This window comes from Gekko japonicus, unplaced genomic scaffold (assembly GCF_001447785.1).
Source record: "Gekko japonicus isolate JY-2015 unplaced genomic scaffold, Gekko_japonicus_V1.1 scaffold1155, whole genome shotgun sequence".
Lineage (NCBI taxonomy): Eukaryota > Metazoa > Chordata > Lepidosauria > Squamata > Gekkonidae > Gekko > Gekko japonicus.
The window spans coordinates 386786-413658 of NW_015166457.1; the positions used below are offsets into that span (position 1 = coordinate 386786).

At 41.4% G+C, this 26873-nt stretch overlaps 1 protein-coding gene across 2 annotated transcripts in view; it reads left to right on the top strand.

The window, feature by feature from the left end:
* Positions 1–26873, top strand: part of SHPRH (SNF2 histone linker PHD RING helicase, E3 ubiquitin protein ligase) — a 75079-nt gene that overhangs the window by 23500 nt on the left and 24706 nt on the right. The window contains exons 8-18 of one of the 2 annotated variants that reach the window (XM_015412045.1): positions 2976–3232; positions 4555–5199; positions 6247–6498; positions 7616–7694; positions 9643–9806; positions 9898–10154; positions 15590–15711; positions 17321–17409; positions 18719–18811; positions 24521–24628; positions 25294–25436. In XM_015412045.1, the coding sequence (XP_015267531.1) occupies positions 2976–3232; positions 4555–5199; positions 6247–6498; positions 7616–7694; positions 9643–9806; positions 9898–10154; positions 15590–15711; positions 17321–17409; positions 18719–18811; positions 24521–24628; positions 25294–25436 (2209 nt within the window). The remainder of the gene's footprint in view (positions 1–2975; positions 3233–4554; positions 5200–6246; positions 6499–7615; positions 7695–9642; positions 9807–9897; positions 10155–15589; positions 15712–17320; positions 17410–18718; positions 18812–24520; positions 24629–25293; positions 25437–26873) is intronic. The other variant, XM_015412046.1, reaches the window with a different exon arrangement.

Below are 26873 nucleotides of genomic sequence, written 5' to 3' on the forward strand. Positions count from 1 at the left end.
TTTTAAACCAATTTAGAATAAGATTAATTATCCAGTCAGAGTGCAATAGTAAAATTATTACACAAAATTATCAGTTGTATTAGCCATTTATTTTAAAATATGTATATTCAGGCCTTCAAAAGTATCGGTGGTGTAACATCAGTATAAAATCAGCTACACAAATATAATAAGCAACAAAAGAACACAACCAGCACTGTCAGGAATAAAACAGTAGAACTAAACACAGGTATAAAAAGTGATCCCCTCATGGATCACTACCTTGTCGTGGTGAGGGGGATTGCGTAGTTCGATGAAGCTGTGGGCTATGCCGTGAAGGGCCACCCAAGACGGACAGGCCACAGCAGAGAACTCAGACCAAGCGTGATCCCCTAGAGAAGGAAATGGCAACCCACTCCAGTATGTTTTCCAAGAAAACCCCATGGACAGTATCAAAAGGCTAAAAGATATGATGCCAGAAGATGAGCCCCTCAGGTCGGAAGGTGTCCAATATGCTACTGAGGAAGAGCAGAGGGCAAGTACAAGTAACCCCAGAAAGAGTGAAGTGGCTGGGCCAAAGCCGAAAGGACGCTCAGTTGTGGATGTGTCTGATGATGAAAGGAAAGTCCGATGCTGCAAAGAACAATATTGAGTAGGAACCTGGAATGTAAGATCTATGAATCAAGGTAAGCTTGACGTGGTCAAAAATGAGATGGCAAGACTGAACATCGATATCTTAGGAATCAGTGAACTAAAGTGGACAGGGATGGGCGAATTTAACTCAGAAGACGATTATATCTACTACTGTGGCCAGGAATCTCGTAGAAAAAATGGTGTGGCCTTTATAGTCAACAAGAGAGTGCAAAAGGCAGTACTGGGATACAATCTCAAAAATGACAGAATGATTTCTGTCCGATTCCAAGGCAAACCATTCAACATCACAGTAATCCAAGTCTATGCCCCAACCACTGATGCAGAAGAGGCTGAAGTAGACCGGTTCTATGAAGACCTACAACACCTCATAGAACTAACACCAAAAAATGATGTCCTCATCATCATAGGGGACTGGAATGCTAAAGTAGGAAGTCAAAAGGTAACCGGAATAACAGACAAGTTTGGCCTTGGAAAGCAAAATGAAGCAGGGCAAAGGTTAACAGAGTTTTGTCAAGAGAACACACTGGTCATAGCGAACACCCTTTTCCAACAACCTAAGAGGCGACTCTACACATGGACATCACCAGATGGGCAACACCGAAATCAGATTGACTATATAATTTGCAGTCAAAGATGGAGAAGCTCTATCCAGTCAGTAAAAACAAGACCTGGAGCTGACTGTGGTTCAGATCATGAGCTACTCATTGCAAAATTCAGACTTAAACTGAAGAAAATCGGGAAAACCATGAGGCCATTCAGGTTTGACCTAGATCACATCCCTGATGAATATACAGTAGAGGTGAAGAATAGATTCAAGGGTCTGGATTTGATAGATAGAGTGCCTGAAGAACTATGGACGGAGGTTCGTGACATTGTACAGGAGGCAGCAATCACCACCATACCAAAGAAAAAGAAATGCAAGAAAGCAAAATGGCTTTCTGATGAGGCTTTACAAATAGCAGAGGAAAGAAGGAAAGCGAAAGGCAAAGGCGAAAAGGAAAGATTTACCCAACTGAACGCAGATTTCCAGAGAACAGCAAGGAGAGATAAGGAGGCCTTCCTGAATGAACAGTGCAAAGTAATAGAAGAAAACAATAGAATGGGAAGGACTAGAGATCTCTTCAAGAAAATTGGAGAAATCAAGGGAGCGTTCCATGCAAAGCTGGCCATGATAAAGGACAAAAACGGTAGGGACCTAACAGAAGCAGAAGAGATTAGGAAAAGATGGCAAGAATACACAGAAGAACTATACAAGAAAGACCTCGATGTCCTTGACAACCACGACGGTTGGGCTTGAAGCTCAACATCAAAAAAACTAAGATCATGGCATCTGGCCCCATCACTCCTTGGCAAATAGAAGGGGAAGTCGTGGAAGTAGTGACAGACTTCATGTTCCTGGGATCCCAGATCACCGCAGACTGTGACAGCAGTCATGAAATTAAAAGATGCCTGCTCCTTGGGAGGAAAACGATGGCGAACCTCTAAACAGCATGATAAAAAGTAGAGACATCACCCTGCCAACAAAAGTCCGCATGGTCAAAGCAATGGTATTCCCAGTAGTCATGTATGGCTGCGAGAGTTGGACTATAAGGAAGGCCGAGCGCCGAAGAATAGATTATTTTGAACTATGGTGCTGGAGAAGACTCTTGAGAATCCCTTGGACTGCAAGAAGATCAAATCAGTCAATCCTAAAAGAAATTAACCCTGACTGTTCCCTGGAAGGCCAGATAATGAAACTGAAGCTCAAATTCTTTGGCCACCAAATGAAAAGGGAGCACTCACTGGAGAAGACCCTGATGCTGGGAAAGATTGAAGGTCAAAGAAGACGGGGACGGCAAAGGATGAGATGGTTAGACAGTGTCATAGAGGCAAAGAACATGAAATTGAGCCAACTTCAGAGGACAGCGGAAGAAAGGAGGGCCTGGCGGGAGCTGGTCTATGGGGTCGCGAAGAGTCGGACTCAACTGTGCGACTGAACAACAACAACATAAAAAGTGAATTGGCCCAGTTTTTCTGAAGATTTCCTTCTAAGGTGAATGTAATTTTTAGATTACACCAAAATGAACAAAGCAATTAGCAGCACCCCCCAATTATTTTTTCCTTTGCATTTACTGAACTGTCATATTTAATCTACTGCAGAAAAATATATTTATCAATTCACTGATTATAAATTGGTTGTGTTTCCTTCTATTACAAATATTCATTTTTCTTAATTTAAACATTGTAGTAATAGATTTTAAATTAATATAGACCTAATTATAAAAAATACAATTAAGCCATTGGTTCCTAATCATAATGATTATGTTGCAGCGTCTTTATTACTATCTGTTCATTCCTTTCTGCAGGTTTGCGAATAATGCTCTTAACAGCTATAAAAGAAATGAATGTAAAAAAGGGAGCATCTATTTTTGCTATTTTTAAGTACGTCCATGCTGTATACAAATATGACATACAACGAAACCGTCGGATCCTTAAAAGAATGTTGGAAAAGCTAATTGCAGAGAAGGTAGTAGAACAGGTCAAAGGCCATGGTCTTGCAGGCTCTTTTAAGTTGGGCAGAAACTACAAGGAACAGAAGTTTTGCAGTAGAACCAAGAAACAGGTAAGCTGGGAGGCTAACTGTTTTTCACATAGGAAATAAGCCGGGTTTTATTATTTCTGTATAGGTGTTGAGCATTACATTGAGGCTGCTTTGGGAGGAGAAGCATTATGAATGGGAGTGTATGGCATTCATGTGGGACTGGCTGTATGGGAGATTTTAACCGGCCTTTCTACTGGAAGTCTTCCTGCACTTTTTTTTAACAGCCGTAATCCCAAATCTTGCTGTAAGGTGTCTCCAGAATCATCCCAAGGCAGTTTGAAAAGGTTGAAAAAAGTTTGACTAGTTTAGACCAAGAAAAACTGAGTGTAGCCTTGATGACTGAGGGTGGGAGCAAATACATATAATGGAAAGTGGTGTCCTTGGGTATAATGCAAGCATGGATTAATCAGTCACAAGAGCATCATACTCAATTGAGGCTGGATCCCCCCATTATTTATTTATTTAATATAAAATTTATATTTGGCCTTTCTGCCCTTATAAGGCTAACAAATTATATGTGATAAAATGACGTTATAAAACAATTAAAATAATTTTCCCTTCCAAACATATTTCATTAAAACAAGTTTTTAAAAAGGTTTTTTTTAAAGTTAAAATACGTACAGAACATAAAACATTGGTTAAGAAGGAGGTATCATTGAGGGAATGCAAAATGAAACAAAAAGGATTAATCTCCCTGGGGAGAGAGTTCTAGAGCTTTTGTGCCATGACTGAGAAGGCCCTCTCCCAGGTTGCCACCTGCCTAATCTCAGAAGGCGGGAGCACCTGAAGCAAGGCCTCATGTTGGTCCCAAACCCTATAGAGCTTTGAAGGTCAAGACCAGCTCCTTGAATTGTGCCGAGAAACCAATTGGAAGCCAGTGTAGGTGGGTGAAGACTGGAGTGCCATGGTCCCTACAACTCAATATTAGGCTGTAATGATGCTGAATTAGAGAAGAGAAAATAACTGAGTAGTGGTGTATTTTTAAAAAGTGTTTTAGAAAGCATATTTTAAAAACTTGCAGAAATAATTAAAGATGCAAAATATACACAAGCCCAAAACATGAATACTCTTCCATTCAGCTTCATCCCCTGCCACCACCCTGGATTTTACAAAGGCTACGATCCAGATCTCCAAATTCAGCAGTCTATGTGCACAGTGTGGGAATTTCTGGTTTCCCTTCCTCATGCTCACCTCAAAATGCTCCTGGTGGTGCGGAGAAAATGAGCAGTGCCACTGTACAGGGAAGCCTTCTGATCTTAGAAGGATGATTGCATGCCAGTCATAGTATTGGTAATTTGGCTTTATTACGTTTCAATTTGTTTTCTTCTTTAAAAAAAAATCAGAAAGTAAACTCAAATCAGATCCAGAAAGAAACCTTGCAGAAACAGAAGAATGAAACCAAAGAATTCAAAGATAAGGACATATCCTCTGTAGATGTTCTTAAATCACCTCTGCCAGCAGAAGAACATGATTACTGTGCAACCAGCAAATTGGATCCAAAGAGATGGAAAGCTGAAGATAGACCTGTCGACTTAGCGTCTACTGTCTTGCAATGCAACATGCTTATTTCCAAAGACAATGAATGTGGTGTTACTGAAATTCCTAAAAACTCTGAGGAAGTTACTGAGCGGAAAGAAGAACCATCTCCAGTCTCCCAAGGACACACTAGCACTTTTGTACAACACCCTGGTTCCATTTTTCCTTTCAACACACCTGACTACCGCTTTGAATGCATCTGTGGGGAGCTTGGCTTAGTAGACTACAAGGCACGTGTTCAGTGCCTAAACTGTCACCTGTGGCAGCATGCTGAGTGTGTGAACTATAAGGAAGAAAATCTGAAGATCAAGCCCTTTTACTGTCCTCATTGCCTTGTAGCAATGAAACCAGTTCCCACAGGAGCGACTTTGATAATCTCTCCTAGTTCCATATGTCACCAGTGGGTCGATGAGATCAACAGGCATGTAAGATCGTCTTCCCTTCGAGTGCTGGTAAGATTGTTTCATAGAAAAGAGTGTTGCATGTATTTTGCTGTTTAGAAAGTGCTTTTGATTAGGTACAGCAATTAGTCACCGAGTGGGTGGAGTGGGAATACATTTCCATCTGAGTACTGCCTTGTAAATGTTATAATAAAGAGTGCTTGTTCATGGCAATCCTTAAGAATTTTTGGGAGGCCAGTAGAAATACCAGAAAGTTTTGGCATTTGCCAGTGAATATACTTGTAAATAACAAGTATGAAATTGTAAAGGATGGCATTGTACATCTTGGTTATACAAAGTGGCCAGGCAGTCCAGAACTGGGATGTAATTTTTAAGGATGCTATCTAGGATTTCTTTTAATCTGGTCTTCTTCAAATTGTCATTCTGTTTTTATATATTTGAATTTTCAATGTTTTGTACATTTGTTTTACGGCTTTGTGCCTCTTCTGTACATCACCCAGAGCCCGGCGCAAGCTGGGATGGGGCAATAATAAATAAATAAATAGTAGTAGTAGTAATAATGTTAACTAAAATGTAGCTCAGTTTCTGAGATTGACTAGTTTGTTTTAGCATCATAAATAATCCAGTGCAGACCGATTTTGGTAGTTGAGCTATACAATGGGATTAAATCTACAGTGTTGTGTTTATTTATTTTAGGATATTTGGAAGCGGACTGCTTTTTCTGTCATGAATCTGTTGTGTCCAACATGCTTTCTGCTATGCTTTCTCTGTCAATTTTTTATCCAGTTACTACTTTTTTCAAAGTTGTTCTTTAAGACATACAGAGCCATTAATTGTGGATGGTGACTTATTTTTCTTTGTTAAAATCTTCTCTGTCGTGAACATCTGAAACAATGTAGAATACATCAACTCTCAGAGAACTGCATTTTTAACCCATGTTTACTCAGTGATTTCTACTCAAAGCTTTCATCATATTATTAAAATATACTTGTAAAACAGGAAATAGTCATCAGTGGACTGTCTGCCCTCCCCCACAACTAGGAAACCTCCTAATTATCGTCATTTACACCATTGTGCTTTGTGCAAACATTCTTATAGGTTTATCAAGGAGTAAAGAAACATGGTTTCCTGCAGCCTCACATCTTAGCAGAGCAGGAAGTAGTGATTACCACTTATGATGTCCTTCGTAGTGAGCTGAACTATGTGGACATTCCTCACAGCAATAGTGAAGATGGCCGCCGTTTCAGAAACCAGAAGCGGTATATGGCCATTCCGAGCCCCTTGGTAGCAGTGGAGTGGTGGCGAATTTGTCTGGATGAAGCACAAATGGTAGAATGCACTACAGCAAAGGTGAGAGAGACTCTCTTGGGTATGCTTCAGTTGAACGTGAGAAGCATTAAAGTGAAAATACAAATGAGAAGCTTACTTGCATTGCCTAAAGCACACAGGGATGTAAATTTGCCCTTGTTCATCCTTCAGAAGTGACTAATGATCTATTTTCCCTTGGAGGTGCTGGCTGTTAAATGTTTTCCCTGTTGGAGGTTTGACTGGCTATGAAGTACTGTCCTTTTTTAAAAAAAACCCCAATCACTTAGCATAATGTATTCTGACAGTTTAAAGAACTAGGTCATCATGTCTTTTGCACCACTTCATAGTTTAAAGCAAGATGTTAGTCAGTTTAATGCCCATCTAAAGAGGCACAGGGTCTGCCCTTGGGTCTAGACGCTGCATTGACTAAAGAGAAGCTATTTAGGGCTGTGTGATGAATATTTCCCACTGAACACTTCACTGTCAAGAAGAAAATATGTTTAGTCAGACACCTGGGAAGCAGAGTGGGAAATGATGAAGAAAGGGATCCAAAGAAGAAAGGAAGAGGAGGCAGAGATGGAGGGCTTGAGCAGTGGGAACCTAGGGACAAGGTGTGGAGGGGACAGAAGGAAGGAAGAACTGAGGACAAAAGACCATACTGGAAAAGCTGATTCCAAAGACAAAAGACTATGCTAGGAGACTGGAAAGGAAAGGGCTCTAATTTGGGATGGTGGTGGTTGTGTATGCAGTTTCAGTACTTCTGTTCAGATCTTGCAGCTCATTAGATAAGCTGTTTCAACCATAACAGTATACACTGCTGCGTCTCTGCTTATGGGCCATGCAACCTTCAGGGAAACTCTGACCTTCACTGAGTCACCTTTCTACTTGGATGTCTTCACTATAGCTGAAGCAGGTAGTCACAATCTAGTCATAGCTCTTAATACAGCTATAAACTTCCCCACATGAGTCCACTTTACTGTCCACAAGGTGCTGAATTTAAAATTGTCTTAACATAGGATGTTTAAGAAGTGTTTAAAAAGATGAGGACTAGTTATAAGTGTTACAGTTCTGTCTTTTATCGTATACTTGATGACACCATGAGGCAACCTTCTTTCCTAGCTCTTGTGGACTTTCCTTATATTTTGTCATCTTTTATTAGGCTGCAGAAATGGCTCTCCGTTTGAGTGGAATCAATCGCTGGTGTGTCAGTGGCACACCTGTGCAGCGAGGATTGGAAGGTGAATGAGGCAGCTCATCTTTTCCCTCTGACAATGAGTAAACAGTAGTTTTGAATGGTAAAACATCAAGGATACTGTTGTCCAAGGTCACTTCTGAACAATCTGTATGAGCAGTCAGTCCTCTAGTCTCACACAGAAGTGTGGTCAGGCTCAAAAAACTAGTTAAGAATAGAATTTTTAACTTTATTCTTTGGAATAGCAGTCTTCTACACCATATCACAACCTGCTTTTGAGAGGTCCCCTCCATTTCTAAAGAAAGTTGCTATTGCATGGGGGCTTGCTGTTTGAGAAGACAAAAGCAGCCTTGGATATAAATACTTGGTACTATCAATTTATTTTATTAGTTCACACAACTTAAAACATATTGATTAAAAATTCTAAGTCACCAGTTACCACTGAAACCATGAAACCAGTAAAAATATCACCTAATCAGAAAGACAGCAAACTAATACAGAATAAATAGCCACTGCCTTTAGCACAGTAATTCTAAAAGGCACCAATCTCTGGTTTCAGAGAAGAACAGATAGCCACAGACTTCCTTTTGAAAGGCCTGAAGGAATAGTGCCTCCTCCTACGTTACTTTAGTTTTCAATAAGGAGGAATTGTAAAGAACATCTACATTTCAAAGCACACAGTTCTACTGTATAAGTTGGTGCTCCCTAATTATGGGAAGACTATAGGTAAATAAACAATTGAGAAATTTGATCTAGATTCTTATCTCCTTTTCCAGGTTATTATTAGAAGCTTGAACTGGAGAATTTCCTCACCCCATTTTTTTTCCCTCTGATGCTCAACACTCTCTAAATTATAGTTTTGCTCCCAAGCCTCCATGCTACTATTGGCCAGCTGATAGGCAGGTGGAGTTGATGTGTAAAACATTCCAGGCATGCTTTCTGCTCCAAGGCTTTTCCAGCCCGGTTGTCACACAGTCATCTCATGAAATAGTGTAACAGTATCTCTGTCAGTATTTTTGTTTGTGTGTGTGCAAACACTGCTCTTCTGTTTTTTAGGTTAGGGGGAGTCATAGTTAAATTTGTGATCTAGCACATGTTTTTGGAAAATATCAGTGCTGTAGATGAATTGCTGGCTGAATGTGTGTATTTGAAAAGAAACACTCAGTTTATTTTAACAATTGGTAGAGACTTGGCTGTGTAGCAATCAAAGAACAGTGCAGATAATTATTTAGAAAATATATTGAAAAGATACATTAAATAATACCAAATATCCAGAATACATTATCAAATATGAAGACCAAAATAGTACAATGACAAAAATTCAGGTCCAGAGATTAAATACAGGTCCAAAGATTTACGAAGAGTCCGGCTTCAACTTTGTTTCGAAGAAAGACTTCATCAGAAGTGATTCACTTTGAAAAATATACAGTACACATGCATGAGCTTACAAATATATATAAATTAATAAATAATTTGATAACTGCACAAAAACAAATCAACTCTTTACCACCAAGTAGTGTGAACTTATTTCTTATTATTCAGGTAAGTAGATAATTCTTTATGTTGCTATGTGGTTGTTATTTATAAGATCATGCGTATATACTGTATATTTTTTATAGTTCATCACTTCTGAAGTCTTTCTTCGAAACGAAGTTGAAGCTGGACTCTTCGTAAATCTTTGGACCTATATTTAATCTTTGGACCTGAATTTTTGAACCTTTGTTGGTCACTTGATAGCGACTTCCCCAGTTTGTGTTCTTTGATTGCTGTATACTGGGAGGTCTTCTGTATTTTTGTTGGCTGTGTAGCAGCCATTCAGTTTCACTGTTTTTCCCCATTCCCAAAAGAAAGTGGGATTTGAGATAATTTACCTTTTCAGAATGATGAGCTAAGTTGATCTTTATAAACTGGATTTTTGAATGTCAGCACTTTATTTAAAATATTTATCACAAACTTGCATGTATTAAAAAAAAAAACGCTCTTCCTCTATACAGATCTATATGGACTAGTGCTTTTTCTTGGGGCTGATCCTTACTGGGTAAAATATTGGTGGGATCAGCTTCTGTATCGTCCTTACTGCAGGAAAAAACCCCAGCCTCTCTACAGCTTCATAGCCAAGATAATGTGGAGGTCAGCAAAGAAGGACGTGATTGACCAAGTAAACACTTAATGTTCTAAGATGATTTTCAAGGATAACATTTTTTCACCTACAGTTTCAGTTGTTTATTTATTGTTTCCTTTATGGTTAGATTCAGATTCCTGCTCAGACAGAAGATACACACTGGCTTCACTTTTCTCCTGTGGAGAGACACTTTTATCATCGTCAGCATGAGGTGTGCTGCCAGGATGCTCTGGCAAAATTCAGGAAGATTTCTGATTGGTCCCTAAAACTTAGCAGCCTGGATAGGAGGACAGTTGCTTCTATTTTGTACCCTTTGTTACGCCTGAGACAAGCCTGCTGTCATCCGCAAGCTGTTCGTGGAGAATTCTTACCTCTGCAGAAAAGGTTAATTGTTCCTTAAAGTGGATCTGTACTTTTCATATTTATTTACTGTGGTGGTAACCATCCTAAAACCATTCTAAAATCAATACATGAAGGAGACACACCTGCATTAATTCTTTAGTACATTGGTGTTCTAAGCAAGGACTCTAGCAATTGTAGAGTGTTCTGTTCTTGAAGTTGTGCTTTCATAACTACTCACATGCACTATGTAAGCACCATGTACTCATGCAAAGGCTGTATATATTCTATATAAGGGAGAACAGATGAGACACTCAAATACAGCTAGCAGAGGTTTTGGTTCTCCACCAGATTAACTGTAAAAGGTGGTGGTGATTGGAGTTCATGGGTCTGATCACATGAACTGCAAGCAGAAGGTGCTCATAGATGCAGATCTTTTCCACCAACCCTTAAATAAGAACATAGAGAAGCCAATGTTGGATCAGGCCAGTAGCCCATCCGGTCCAACACTCTGTCACACAGTGGCCAAAAATACCAGGTGCCATCAGAAGGTCCATCAGTGGGGCCAGGACACTAGAAGCTCTCTCACTGTGCCCCCCCCCAAGCACCAAGAGTACAGTGCATCACTTGCCCCAGACTGAGAGTTCCTATCTGTATCTTGTGGCTAATAGCCACTGACGGACCTCTGCTCCATATCTATATATCTAATAGCCAAGTTGCCCCCTCTGTGCGGATATCTAAATCCACACATAGGGGGCATAGAGATTTTCCTTCACACTTGGGGCAGTCTCCAGGTGTGCAGAAAATTTGAAAAGTTTAAAAAACTATAGGGGGTATACTTAAATCCCCCCAAAAGTAAAAAAGCATTCCCTGCACATGCGCAGAGAACGCACTTACCCCTGGGATCTGTGGCAGAGCCATGCAGGGCTCACCGCGGTTGGTGCTGGCGGTGGCAGCAGGGGTGGAGAAGCCTTGGCGGTGGGGGTGGCGGCTAGGAGCCACAGCCATTGCCACTGTCGGAGACGGCGGGGAGAAGCCTGGCAGGCCCCGCAACCAGGAGCTAAGCCCGTTGTTGCTGCGGCCGTGGAGGGGGAGAGAAGCCTGGTGGGCCTGACGGCTCACAGCCACACAGGGCTTGCCACTGTTGTTGTTGTGGGTGGCGGTGGCGGGGAGAAGCCTTGGCAGCCTGGGAGCTGCGGGGAATACACCCACCCTACAAGTGTCGTGGGTCCTGCTTCTTGTGTTTATCTAATTCACTCTTGAAGCCGTCCATGCTTGTAGCTGCCACCACCTCCCTCAGCAAGCCCAAGTTCTTTAAAAAGTAGATACTGGAGGTTACAAGATGCTTGTGAACCAAAAGCACATGATTTATGGAGCTGTAATGTGGAGCAGAAACTAGATGAAATTGGCCTATTTTCTTTTTGTGCCGGTGGAAAAGTTGCTGGCAGAAGAGAAAGACTAGGGCAGTTTCACTGAATTCCTCCTCCTCGGGGCAGATTGCCTGCCTCAGTTGCTTTTTGTCCATGCAGGTCTTGCAGTCTCCAGTGCTTTTTGGAGGCCTTGGGGAGACAGGGAGCTGGCAGGACAGATCCATAACAGCTACTGTGCTCCAACCCGTTTTTACCAATGTGCTGAACTGAAACACCATCATCCTTTAAATTTAACTTCTTTTAACTATTAGTTTTAAATAATATATTCTGAGAGAATTAGTAGTGGAAAGAAATACAAAGAGCTAAATTATGCAAGTAGATTTATCTTGTTGGAGTCCATGGCCTTTCACCTGTCCTTGTATTCTCCACAAATATATATATTATCTCCATTGCAACATTGCTGCCAGTTCCTGGGTATCTTTAGTAGAGGAGATCCCCGGAAAGGTTTATGGTGAGAGGGGTCTGAGATTTTCTTGCCAATTTGAGGTTTGCTAGACCACAGATCTGGTTCTAAGTAGCTTCCATATGTGTCCAGACCTTTCCATCTTGATGCTGACACAGGTCTGACTCCATAGCATGTACTTAGAGTAGCAGATGTTGGCGATGATATGTTGGGTGGGGGGGACAGTACTGGAGGTCTGCTGACTGGTATATCCATTTTCCTTTACTGTTAAAGGCAGTGCTATTTGCCCAACTAAGGGGGGCATGGCGACTGAGCTTCCGGCTGGCTGCATCCCTCCCACACTCCTGCTATTCCCACTGAGGAATATCAAAATTGCTCTCAAAAAACAAAACCAATTTATAAACAAACTTCAATGCCGGGTATGGGAGGGACTAGGGGGAAGAAGGGAGCAAAAGTCCCCCCTACAGACCCCCAAGGAAGGCAAATACAGATTCTGAAGACTCAGAAGACTAAGAGATGTCTCTGCCGGAGGATATGGCGATGGGAGGAAGCAATTCTGACCCAAGTTACCAGACTATGATTCTTCATGCTCTGACAGAGATGAACTTAAAAATGAAATAAAGACTCTGAGTGGGGACATTGGACAATTGAAAAAAGAATTTTGCCAACTTAAACAAATAATTGAGCCAATAAATAAGAAACTTGATGAGCTCACCACAGCATTGAAGATGACGGAGAAGAAAGCTGAAGCAGCGTACCAGAGTGCGGAAAAAACAGCAGACAAAATGAAGGAGGTAAAGGAATTTGAGGCTTGGGCCAAAAATAGAATCATACTCCAAGAAACTAAATTAAGAGAAAGGAAGGCCAAACTTCATGGAGTCTCAGTGAACTTCTCCAAAGCAGAAGATCTTACTGCATCTTTAAATATATGGCTGCGGCAGATACTTCATTCAGCAGGGGAAACAGATTTCAGAAAGAATAATCACCACTGCCTTTCGTTTAAATGTCTCAAAAAGAGCTCCTCCAGATGTCACAACAGATATTCTAATTGAGTTAATGGAGGTACAGACCAAAAACAAACTCTTTAAGATCGCAAGGGGAAAAGAGGGACTGTGCCTTGAAGACACGATTGTTTTCTTGTTTGCTGACGTCCCAGCCGAGATACTTATCACGAGCTGCGAGAAACAGTTAAGACACTGAGAGAACATGGAATTCAATATAGATGGCTTGCATTAGGCTACCTAGTGGTCAATTGAAATGGCAGAAGTTTCACAGCTCACAACGAGTGCACTGGGAAGAAGCTATTAGATGCAGTGATCAAACAAACAGACGGAGACACCTGAAAGGAGACAGTTTGTTTTGGCAAATAGTATAATAGTCTAGGTTGAAAGCAATTAAATAAGTAGGGCATTTAGAATTATATTTTAAGTGGTAATTATTTAGTAAAAGCACACAAAGTGACAATAATATAGAAGTAGAAGTGTTATAACCAGTGGGCATGGCAAGGAGGGGAAGGGTGTGCTCTCCCCAAGACCTCTAGTAGCAGAGAGGTGGGACATTCTCCTGCTGACAGGGTTTAATCGGTTATCCTCTTGCTGAAGGGGTTTCCTCTTCAGACCCCAGTACCAAAGACAACCCTGTCCAGCTTTCTTTGTTAGGTACAGAAGTAGGTAGAACAACAATAAAGACTGAGTGAATAGAAGTTAGAAGAATGAGCAATAATTCGTTGAAGACCCAAAGGATGTATTAAAGATTGGAACGTGACTAGAGGGAGTTGTATGGTGGTTTCATAAGTGGGTGGGATTAGGGAATAAGAAAAAGAAGAGGATACAAACTAAATTGGGATTGGGTTTGGTTTGTCGGTTGTGTAGATGGAATGTAACCTCAATTTATTTTTTTCTGTTTAAAACATGAACGAGAGTATGATATATAAGGATATGAATTACTTTTATGAAATATGAAATATATACTCAATAAAAATTATATTTAAAAAAGGCAGTGCTATTTTTATTCACTGGAGTGCAGGTGTCCCTTTGAAGTAGGCATCATTTCCATTAGAATGGGCTGTATTTTAGATATTTTGAGGTTATTTCGTGTACCATAGTAATTTTCTGTCAACTAAATAACCCAAATAACTTACTGAATTGTCTGACTCAACTGTTTACAACAAAGCCAGCAGTGTCAAATAATCTCTCACAGTACCCAGCATCAATTAAGACCCAATTAAAAATTCACAGTTTGATCTGTAACAAAGAAATAATAATGCTGATTAATCAATTAATGCTTTTAAACCCTACAAATTACTGGTTTCCACACTCTGCTCCTGCAGATGAAATACTTTCAGTAGGAAATTTGTTGTTGCTGACCATTTATACTCTGATGGCTTCAGAACTGTTAATAGTAGCAACCACTGTTCCCTCTAAGCTGAGTTAGTGTGAGCTAGCTCACAGTTTTTTAGCCTCCGGCTCACAGATTTTTGCCTTAGCTCAGGAAGGAGGGCGCCAGAGCAAACTAATGTATGCAGCAGCCCAATCACTCACTCACAGCTTTAATGCCCGTAGCTCACAAAGTGGAATTTTTGCTCACAAGACTCCACAGCTTAGAGGGAACATTGGTAGCAACATGTATTTTTTGCTGGTTAGGGGGGAGCAATAGCACACATTTACCTTAGCCCTTTTCATATTAGCATTGCTGCATGTTTAAGGCGTGTATAGGTAAAATGTAGCAGCTCTAGCCTTAAGTGTCCAAGAACTCCGTAAATTCCAGTGGAATGTTCATGGGTGGCAGTCCCATAGCAACTGCAGTGGGAAAAGTACAGCAACAAAACAAGTAGTTCCTATAAAAAGCACCGTGTTAAAAAAAGGCTGTCTCCATGCACTTTTCTTTTCAGATCAACAGCCATTCTTAGACCTGGAAAATGAAAGAGCTCATGGGTATCTTTTGTGTTCCTGTGCACATACAAAAAAGACTTCCAAGTGCTAGGAATTTTGACTAATAGGAAAAAAAGATGACCGGAACAGGGAGCCGTTAACTCTATCAGACCTTTGTGTGATTATCAAACTAGTTTGTGGTTGCTTTTATATCTTTCTGTTTCTCAGTAGAGATCATATTTGGGGTCCCCAGGCAATCTTTTATCCAGGAAAGGCAGAGCTCAAAAGTGCTTGCTTTTGAAGACTGAATGATCTCAGGCCTATTAATAAATCTATATCTTTCTTAGAGCATAACCTTCCTAAATTCTTTTCAGCTCTTGTACTAAAGTAAGAACTTTGATTCCTTTTTACTCTTTTTCTCACTATAATCTCATGCTACATTGGTCCTAGTTAGTCATACCACTTTCCTCTCAGCAGTCACTGTAGCCTCCTGCCACCTCTCTGATCATTTACATGTAATGTGTCTGAATAAAAGCAGTATCCATACTCCTTCTGCATAATAATTGGCAACAACTTGCTAAAAATGATTATTAAAGATTAGCAGTAGAACAGCATTTTCAAATATTAGCAGTTGGAAGCGGTTTCATTTATTGCCCTATCAAGTATGTTTTTAAGGCGGGCAGATCCTGCCCGTGTGACCGGGGCCAATGTATGTTCTCTTATGATCTCTGGAATAGCATGCATTTCCTCAATTCACGTTTGTTTTTTCTCTTCCAGCACAATGACTATGGAGGAGCTTCTAACATCACTGCAGAAAAAATGTCGAACAGAATGTGAGGAAGCTCACAGGCAACTCGTCTGTGCTCTGAATGGCTTAGCTGGTATTCACATAATTAAAGGTAAAATGAATGCAACATAGTTCAGGGTATACCTTGTGCATGTGTTCAGCTAGTATTAAGATTAAGTACACTTTCTTCAGAAATTAGTCAATTCAATCTTATTTGATTCATCTCAGATGCCTCCAGTAATAGGCTGCAAGGCTGGCTACAGCATCCTGATATGAATATTCCAGAATGTGTAGCTGGTAGTGATTTGGTCTTGATGGCAAGAACTTAGCTTCATCTTGAACACGGTTGGTGTATTTTTTAAAAAAAGTAACTTATGCTAGTGACTTGATCCAAGCCAGCCATTGAGCAATCAGAAGGATGCTCCTTTCCAGGCAAGGTCAGAGGCAACTATTCCTGTCAGTTCTCCTACCGCTGCTACATACTGTGCTGTTCCCAAGGGTTCCCCGAAATGCAGATGTCCAACTTTCAGGGGAGGGCACACCAGGTTGCAGTAGGACAGGAGAAGCAGGAAAGCCACATTCTGTGAGTAGAACTCCACCGTGGTTCCCTATACCCAAGCTAGTGTGTTTTGCATTAGTTTCTTACTGATGATTAATATAGCCGTTTCTCTTTTTCATAAGTCTCTTAAAGCTTTTTTATTTCTTAATTCAGACCAAATAATAAAATACCAATAAAAGTTCATTCCAGGAATGAGTTCCAGCTGTATATAATTTAGATTTCAATCTGCAGTATGTTGGTTTTGATAATTTAGTATATTCTTAAAAGTATGCAACACTATCTGACTGTGAGACACTATTGGTCTCTGCAGCTCACTGTTCAATTAGCCCCCTCAAGCAAAGCTTTTTAAAAATGGCTTCTTTACACCCTTGCAATTATTCTTTTAAATAACAGAATTCATTTTGAGTTGGCAGCAGCTGATAAAGTTATATTATGCTTCTGGCACTGACCAGCAGAGAGGGAAACAAGAATTGCCCTGTTTGAAAGAACATCTTGAAGGAGGGGGAAAACATAACTGTGTTGCTAAATATAGACCATGTGCTATGTGTTTTGTATAGTGGAGCAAAAAATTCTGTGTTGTCATAAGAAATATTTAGGACTAACACAGGACTGTTTACACTTGTTCCCATGCCACTTTAATATTTATAGTCCTTTGTTAAGTCAACAAAAAATATTTTAATTACATTGAAACTTACTAGAGTTTGTTAATCTCTCACACACATACATACACTTTTTGAAATGATCAGAGTGGTTTTCAGAGCTCCATAAAATGCATAATAATAATCAACATTGCCCACAGAAAATTAAATAGAAGACATATGAATACAAAACAAGGCAATTGTCAGCAGTAAAAACAAAAAAGAGTTGGTTAAATGCCTGCCAGAAAAATTATTTGCATCTCTTATGAAAGGAAATTAAGAAAAGACATTCCTGCCTCTACTGAAATTAAAATTCATATTAAGAACTTTTCAATCTCTGTTTTCACAGTGGAATTTATTCCATGGTATAAGCTCCTTTGTGACATGAGTGAAGCACAGATATTTATAATTAAGAGCTTGCTTAAAACAAAGCCCTTATGGCACTGTACATCTACTTGAAGGTAATTGGACATCTGGCACATTGAAATCCCATTGATCTAGCCTAAACTATTCTCATTTTTCAGGAGAATATGCATTGGCAGCTGAATTGTATAGAGAAGTGCTGCGTTCCTCTGAAGAGCACAAAGAAAAGCTCAAAACTGATTCATTGCAAGTATGTACACAAGCTCTGAAACTGCTTTTTAAACCAGTGCAAAGACTTTGACAGTCCTGGGGACATTATTTCCTTTTTATTTATTGCCTTATTGTCACCAGGTATATATTTTTGTACTTCAGACTCATTCATTTTACATTAGTGCCACCTGCTGTTCTCCATAAGAGGTTAACTCAGGACTTCTAAAGCAAAACATACACGTATAGTATCATTTATGAGTTAACAGGAACTAAGAAAAGGAACTGTCAGGTCCCTGCTTGTGTGTATTTTGTAAATATGAATTGTGATTTATAATTGCAAACTTCTTAAGTGAGTATATTTATTCTGTTAATTCAGGGTCCAAGAATCAGTGGTGTGCCATTAATAGTATAATTAGCAGTGAGCAGTTACTGCTGCAATGTATGTTACACGCACACACACACACATTGTATGACACCACTGATGTGATTGGATTTAGAGTATAATAAAGTAGAACGAGATGGTTGTGGTGATAGAAGTTCTACTGTAAAAGGCTGCAATAGAAGTGGTCAGATTTGCTTCCCGTCAATGTAATTGTTATGATCACCTCTAAGTGACCATTTTATCCACTGGTTGGTTTGGAAGCATTGAGATTATGCAGATATGGGCTGATCCGGGTCTGGACAGGAGATGCATTTAGTTTGCTTTCTGCAGTGGTAAAAGTAATCGAAAGTAATCTTATTTCAGGTTCTTTAGCCTGAAATGACAAAAATTGTATGCTGTTATGAGATTATTTGTGTTCAGGTTCTAATAGTAAACTGTACATCCTTTTCTGATTACTGCTTTATGGTTATATTGACTTTGCATGGTTTAAGGGGTCAGTCTGCTGCTACCCAGGATAGCTGCCCATCTTCCTCTTTCCCCACTTCAGTTCACATGACTGTGGGCAATCTCAGTGCATCAGGAAGGGGAGACAATGTGCAGTGTTCGACTGTGTTGCCCCAACCTGGAAACACAGTAGTCTCTCCTTCTTGTGAAATGGGGGAGAGGGTATGAACAAATGTTTAACTGCAAGGCTGGTTTATGGCTTAGTTTCTTCTGGTTTGACCTGAAACTATTAAAAAGTTACTGTTCTCTCTTTGTTGCATCTTCTGTTATGTTGAATACTGATAGCCATGTTTACCTCTGATAATACAGCCATAACTTCAAAATACAGTTAAAAGGGTTACTTATTTCAATGCCATTGGGCCTGCAAATATTGCCTTGGTGCTGGGATCCAATAGATTAAATTGTTGTTGGTATGTTGCTGCCGTAATGTGCTAAACTTAGTTTGCCTTTTACCGACACACAGAGGCTTCATTCAACACATAACCTGATGGAACTCTTGGCAGCAAAGCATCCTGGGATACCCCCCACCTTACGAGATGGCAGACTTCAGGAAGAGGTGACTTTGAATCCATTGTGTATATTTAAATGAGTGTTAAGAGACGCTTTTTGTACAATAGCCAGTTTAGAAAAAAGAATAATTTCTGTTGCTCCCAGGTTTATGACAAGTGTGCTTATAAGTTCTAATGTGTAAACAAATCCTGCCTTTAATGCAACTGCCATACTTGCATCTTCAGATACAGCCCGTGGCATTCTCTTGTAAGCAGCAATGAGCTGCAAAAGCAAATCAGTAGCATCCTAAAGGATACTGTCTTGTCTGGCTTTTCCTAGCTTCATTCAAGCTACTCTGTTAGGAACAGAGCTACCACACCTTCTCAGACATCCACTGAATTGAATTATATTAACCCTTCCTGATGAGGCTTATGCTTGTATAAGTTTAAATGGCTAAAATCTTCTTTAAAAGCTGCATTTAAATATTGGGAATAGGGTGGAAGAGGACTACATCAGTTAAAGTAGATCTGGGAGCTGTGAGGTTTAGCAGGGTGAAGATCCGCATACTATAGACATTGAGGTACATTTGAGGCTTGAAGTTTTTTGGCAAGGCGGGAATTAATACCAAAGGGATCATATATTGGGCAGTAGAGTGAAATAAGTGTTGCAGATGGTCAAAATAAGACTGTGAAATTTGGGGAGGGGGCATGGCTTAGTTGTGGTGCATCTGTTTTGCATGTAGAAGATCCTATGTTCAGCCCTGGCACCTCCAGTTAAAGAAATCAGATAGCAAGTGATTGATTATTATTAAGCTTCATTTTTAGTCTGCTTTTCTCACTGAGGCTCAAGACAGATTACAAAACATGAAAACTCATTCAGGCAGCAAAGACCTCCAATAAACAATGCTGGTAGGATTACAGAAGTGGAAAGCAATGCAAAGAGGGTTACAGAAGTAGGGGATAGACTCAGGTGGGTAGCCATGTTGGTCTGAAGCAATAAAACAAAGTTTGACTCCAGTGGCACATTTAAGGCCAACAAAGTTTAAGAACATAAGAGAAGCCAATGTTGGATCAGGCCAATGGCCCATCCAGTCCAACACTCTGTCACACAGTGGCCAAAAATACCAGGTGCCATCAGGAGGTCCAGCAGTGGGGCCAGGACACTAGAAGCCCTCCCACTGTTGCCCCCCCCCCAAGCACCAAGAATATAGAGCATTGCTTGCCCCAGACCAAGAGTTCCTATCTATACCTTGTGGCTAATAGCCACTGGTGGATCTCTGCTTCATATGTTTATTTAATTCTCTCTTGAAGCTGTCCATGCTTGTAGCCGCCACCACCTCCTGTGGCAGTAAATTCCATGTGTTAATCACTCTTTGGGTGAAGAAGTACTTCCTTTTATCTGTTCTAACACGACTGCTCAGCAATTTCATTGAGTGCCCACGAGTTCTTGTATTGTGAGAAAGGGAGAAAAGTACTTCTTTCTCTGCTTGCTCTATCCCATGGATAATCTTATAAACCTCGATCATGTCACCCCTCAGCCGTCGTTTCTCCAAGCTAAAGAGCCCCAAGCGCTTTAACCTTTCTTCATAGGGAAAGTGTTCCAACCCTTTTATCATTCTGGTTGCCCTTTTCTGCACTTTTTCCAATGCTATAATATCTGTTTTGAGGTGTGGTAACAGTATTCCAAATGAGGTTGCATCATTGATTTATACAGGGGCATTATGATATTGGCTGATCTGTTTTCAATTCCCTTCCTAATAATCCCCAGCATAGCATTGGCCTTTTTTATTGCAGTCACTGTCTCGACATTTTCAGTGAGTTATCTACTATGACTCCAAGATCTCTCTTAGTCATTCTCTGCAATGTGCATCACTTTGCATTTGGCCACATTGAACCCCATTTGCCATGGTGACGTCCACTCGCCCATCCTCGACATATCCCCTTGGAGTGCCTCACAATCCTCCCTGCTTTTCACCACCCTGAACAACTTTGTGTCATCCACAAATTTAGTCACTTCACTGCTTACTCCCAACTTCAAATCATTAATGAACAAATTAAAAAGCATCAGACCGAGTACTGATCCTTGCGGTACCCCACTGCTTACCACCCTCCACTGAGAAAATTTCCCATTTATACTCACTCTCTGTTTCCTATTGATTAGCCAGTTTTTGATCCACAAGGGAACTTGTCCTTTTATCCTGTGACTATTGAGCTTACTTAGGAGCCTTTGATGAGGAACTTTATCAAAAGCTTTCTGGAAGTCAAGGTAAACAACATCTATTGAGTCCCCCTTGTCCACATGTTTGTTTACTCCCTCAAAGAACACTAACAGGTTAGTGAGACAAGATCATCCCTTACAGAACCCATGCTGAGTCTGCCTCAATAGTTTTTGTTCATCAGCATGCCTACTGATTCTTTCCTTAATAACAGTTTCCACCAACTTACCCGGTATTGATGTCAGACTGACTTGCCTGTAATTTCCCGGATCTCCTCTGGAACCCTTTTTAGTTTAATTCTGGGTATAAGCTTTCATGTGCATGCTTTGCAGTAAAAAAGGGAAGATGATATGTACAATAAACATTGCAGTAGACTATAACACTATCCCTTGTAGGTCGCGCTCCTATGCTTTTATTATATTAGCATTGCAGTTCCTTTGTAAAAATGGCCCCCTTAAAATTTTTGTTTTGCACATTATGTGAAACTAGGAATAAAGTCCGTTGTGAAAATAAATACAATGAGCTCTAGAAAGAGGCTCTGGGCGGGTGCCTTGGCCTTGGGCACTCAGCATCAATTTGCTGTGGCGACCTCAGCAGGATATAATGACACAGAGTCCATTGTTTTCTCCAGGGGAACTGATCTCTGCCATCTGAAGAGCAGTTGTAATTCTGAGTGATCTCCAGCCCTCACCTGGAGATTGGCAACAATGGTTCACCAGGAGGAAACGGCTGGTTTGGAAGCTGGAGTCTATGGAATTGTTACCTATCTAAGGTCCCACTTCTCAAACCCCACCCTCTCCAGGCTCCACCCCTCAAATCTCCAGGAATTTCCCAACCTGGAGTTGGCAACCCTAGCTCCTTCCAAGCCAACCATCAGGCTACCTTTATCTGCCACTTTGACTTCAGCTTTCCATCTCCTCCCCCTTTCTGCAGCCACTGCCTAGGAAAAGTACAGTCTTTCTCCACAGTGGGGACCAAAGCAACTTACATCATTCTCCCCTCCCCCTTTTTATCTGCACAACAACTCTGTGAAGTAGGTTAGGCTGAAAGTCTGTGACTGGTCTGAAATCACCCACTCAGCTTCCACATCAAGAGTCTGGGTCTGGCAGACCCTGCTCTGAAGCGCTAACTGCTACACCACACTGATCTTCGTCATGGTCTCTATGCATTACACCAATGGGATTAGGCGCTTGCGCTGACCCCAATCTGGGAAACTTCTAACAAGCTCTTGAGGAAATCTGGGGCCCCTCCCTCAGGCATGCGCAGGCCTCCAGCACGCATGCTCAGGGGGCGGGCCCCCAGTATCCTGACAGTTCCTTCTGACCACCATGTTGATCTGCTCTGGCCTGGGAACTTCTACTTGTGAGGGGATTTTTTTTCTCCAAGTGCTGCACCCAGTGTGGGCCCAGATTAGTGCCTCCGGGTGGACACTCTCTGTACCTCCTTTGCCTCGGGGAATCACATCAGCCAAACTCCTGCATTCACGGTGCTAAATTTTTGAACCAGACTCAAAAGAACAGAGCAGCAAGACTCCAGGTGGCCTTATTGGAGTCCGCTTCGATTGAACATGATGGCCTCTCCCTCAACTGACACAATTCCGATGCCGATGGATCTCAGTCTACACCGACCGATTGGCACTGATCGGTACCTACGGACCGGCCCCTGAAGATCGCCTGGTATCACAACTGATTCCAGACAACAGATCTCTCTCCCCCTGGAGAAAATAACTGCTCTGGAGGGAGGACTGTATGACATTCTTTTCAGCCGAGGCCTCTCCCCTCCCCAAACTCTGGCTTTCATAGACTCCACCACAAAATCTCCAGGTATTTCCCAACCTGGAGTTGGCAACCCTAGTCAGGACTGGCCCCAATGAGTTCCCCACAAAGGCCAAAGTAGGCCTTGAAAGGGCCTCCTGCCCCAGTCTTTTTACTGACAGAACCAAGCTTGGTTGCCTAGCAACAGCCCCTGATGAGAAAGTGAGCCCCACAGCAAGAGGAGAAGATAATTGTTTGATGGCTGGTGGCTCACCTCAGTAGCCAGCCATCCATGGAGGAGCCAAGCAGGAGGAGCATCTTCATCAGGAGAGACAGCCGTTTTGCCAGTTTATTCTGACAGGGAAGAGTGGCCAAGCCAGCAGTGGGCGGGGGAGAAGAGTGAACCCAGCACTCAGCCAATGGCACACAAGTACTCTTGAGTGGTGGTTGATGGGCCAGTGGCTGATGGAGCACCCAGCACAACCAATGGGAGAGCTGGAAAGTGCCAATATGCTATGGCTTTTATATATATAGGATGATGGACATGTGAAAGATTCCCTCAACAGCCACTACTAGTCAGAGTAGACAGTTCTGACCTTGGTAAATGGTCTAACTGTATGACAGCTTTATATGTTCAGTTAAAGGGAACAAAGATTGAAGTATTGAGGCACAGAAGGAGAACTGAAGACAGTATCTGGGACAAGTTAAATAATGAAAATGGAATTATTAGTTGCTGTAGATTTTCCGGGATGTTTGTGTGTGTTTTGTGCTGTCAAGTCGCTTCTGACTTATGGCAACCCTGTGGATTAATGACCTCCAAAATGTCCTATCATTGACAGCTTTGTTCAGGTGGTGTGAACTGAAGGCTCTGGCTTCCTTTATTGAAAGTATATTGGATTCCTTAGGTTACCTGAAATATCTTTCCTATATTGTGGCACCTAGTCAAGAGACTGGCTGGTTCCAGACTTGTGGATAAAGCTGTCCTCAACCCATATTGAGTGCTGATTAAACAAGAACCAGCTAGACAGGGCTTTAATTCCCTTTTGAGTTTTCTGTACCCACAGAATGACAATTGTCATACTAATCCTTCAGGTTACAGGAAGGAAAATCATTTTGCTGATCCTTTAAAACCATTATAGCTCTAATATATGCGAGCACTATCAGTATGCTTAATGTTGCAGAGTAATGAGAGTTCCCACTCAGAGGTTGTAATCCACAAAGTGAAGAAAGACAGCAGTTACTCTATCCATGTGAGTCTTTTCATAATGGTCAGAGCAGATATCTTTGTTAAACTTAAGTTGTGTATGATACTGCTCTGATGTTCCCAGTGCTCATATGAGTAGCCCTCTGCACTTAGTGAAGTTCTATATAAGGTGCTGTGCTGTGTGAGTAAGTGTTTGAAAGGTGATTGCAAAGAAAATGCTCCCTATTTTATGATTTTTTGGGGGAGCATTTGTTACTGAAATGCACTGCCTATGAGGTATGACTGGTCATCGCTAGATAACAGCCTGTAAAGCTCTTTGTCTGAAGGCTTGCCATTAAATAGGTCTGCACATATATGATGATGATGCTTGTTATTGTGATTGCTTTTATGACCAATTGGAAATGCAGGTAATTAAAAATGGACCACAACAGCCCTAGGAAGTCTAGAATGCCGTAACATGGGGGGGGGGGTTGAGGAGCATGGGCAGGGGTGAGTTGCAGCACACCTGTATTAACTAGGTATGTTTTTAATGTTTCAGAATGTGGTGAGGGGGGGTATTTATTTGTGCAAAGGAAACTGACTGGCTAATCATTTTAAATGCAGTGTGAACAACTTCGACAGCATTACATGAGTAAATCAAATGCAGAAGTAGCTGAAGCCCATCAGGCTTTACAACCAGTGGTACAGACTATCCATGAACTTCAGAGGAAAGTAAGATCTCACTAGCATGTCTGCTTTTTGCCTTTATAAATATATCTAAAACTTCTTTAGTTTATTTGTATTACATTCTAAGTGATTCTCCAGATGCTACTGTATCTCACAAGCTGTACACATTTATGCATGAGAAAAAATGTTCTTAATGAAATAGGTCCATTGGAAAGGGAGACCTGGGGGTTATCACTCAGTTTATTTGCCATAAATTTGGCAGAAAAATCTTCTCTTTTATAGTATGACGGATCAAATATGCTTTCCAATGTAGTGTCACAGCTTCAATCATTGCTTGTTGTTCGGTTTTTATTGTTATTGGTTTTTCTGTCTTTTAGAAATCTTTTATGGAGCCAAACCATTAAAACAGGGGAGAATTGGAAGTTTATTCTCTAATAAGCTTTCCAGAATAGCATCTCTTCTGCAAAAGTTACCTAGGTGTGTCTGTGTCTACAAATAAGATCTGAAACTAACTAAGATAGTTGAATGGGTTGCAGGTGGTTAAATCTGCCAGTAATATAATTTACTTGAAGTATGCGTTGTTCAGCTATGGCTTGAACTCTCAGCAGTTTTGAGAAAGGTGTGCTTCTAATTCAGTTTGGCAGAATACGTTCGGGGGGGAGGGGAATGTGAAATGTTATTTATGAGCCCGTTTTCTTTCCTGAATCTAGATACGTTCCAATTCACCTTGGTGGTTGGATGTGACCCTGTCAGCAATACAGTATGCCATTGATGAGGAGCTTGTTCAGCGAGTGCAAAATGATCTAACCAGCAACTATAAACAGCAAACTAATAAACTCTCTATGGCAGACAAGTAAGACAAAAACAGCAGGGTCTCAGTCTTGTGCAACAGTTTCTGATTATATTAAATGTAGAGAAAACAGTAGATCTTCGTCGTGGTCTCTGTGCAGTCCCACACATGGGTTGGGCGCCTGCGCATGACCTCGACTGGAGAAACGTCTAGAGCTTTGCCTCAGAAAGCTTTTGGCGGGCTCTCTTCCCTCCCTAGGGAGCAGGCACGTACTGCGCATGCCTGGAGTGGGGGAGAGAGCCGCCTCCCACTCAGTTCTTCAATCGCCTGTGTGTTCACACCTCATTTTTGTTGCTCCGTATTTGCCTCAGCTAAGTATACATTTCTCTTTTTTCTCTCTTTCATTCCCTTCCATATTCACTCTTCAACTTTTCTTGTTCTTATATAAAGGGATTTTTTAAAAAATACTTCTTTTTTTCCTCTCACACACACCCCCTTTTATTTATAGTGAGTGGGGTAGAGAACGTATGGGCAAAACAAAGTTTTAAAAATGGTGCCGTTATTGCCCAGCTAAACTTCCCTCAAATGACGGTCACGATTTTTGCCTGTTTTGTCTCGGGGAATCCCATAGAGTCGATACTTTTATTCATTGTGCTAGTTTTACTAGACAAGCTCGACGTAATAGGGAGACTTGCCTTAGGGCTGTGCTTTTAGAGGAAGCCTTGCGCCCTTGCCATGGCTTTGACTGTTTCTAAAAAATCAGAATCCTATTAGAAGGCACCAAAGTTAAAATCTACACGTCCTGAGGGTAAGGCTTCCTCGAAATCGAAAGTCAAGCCCTCGACATCGGCTTCAACTTCAGCTGTCGACCCAGTCATCATTACTGGTTTAACGACATCGACCCCTGGCTGTTGTACCTAACAAGTCCACTTTGCGGCCTCTGACACCGCCACCTATGCTCTCTTCAGCCTCTGACCTTATTCTGCTGGGTCAATCTATGAGAGCTCTTCCTGACTTGTCTTGTCACTGGGATTCTCGATCTCCGACGCCACACTCCCATACCCCAATCCATCATTTGGAGGGCACGGAGCATTCTGCTGGCCATCGATCTCGATATGATCGAAAGCATCTTATTCATCACCAGTCATCTTCTTCTTCGGAATCGCCTTCTGATGATGAATACTGAACGAGATCGACCAGATTACTATCATTATTATCTGAGGTTTCCTACTCCTCGTCGACACCGGTACGATCACCTTCGTCATTTCAAACGTGATGACCATCCACGCACTTTAGATTGCACCAGACGATCTCGGTCCGTGACTTCGGCCCGTTCTGTGGCCCCTGACCAGCCTCCTGGCCTCTCGGGGCTTAGGGATGCCCCTAAGTGTTCTCTCTGAGAACCTGGGCTTCATCCCCCTGTTGATGACTCGATACCGGCTGATCTCACTCAACAGCGGAGATCCTCCTCTCCCATGTCGATTTCCAACAACTTAGATT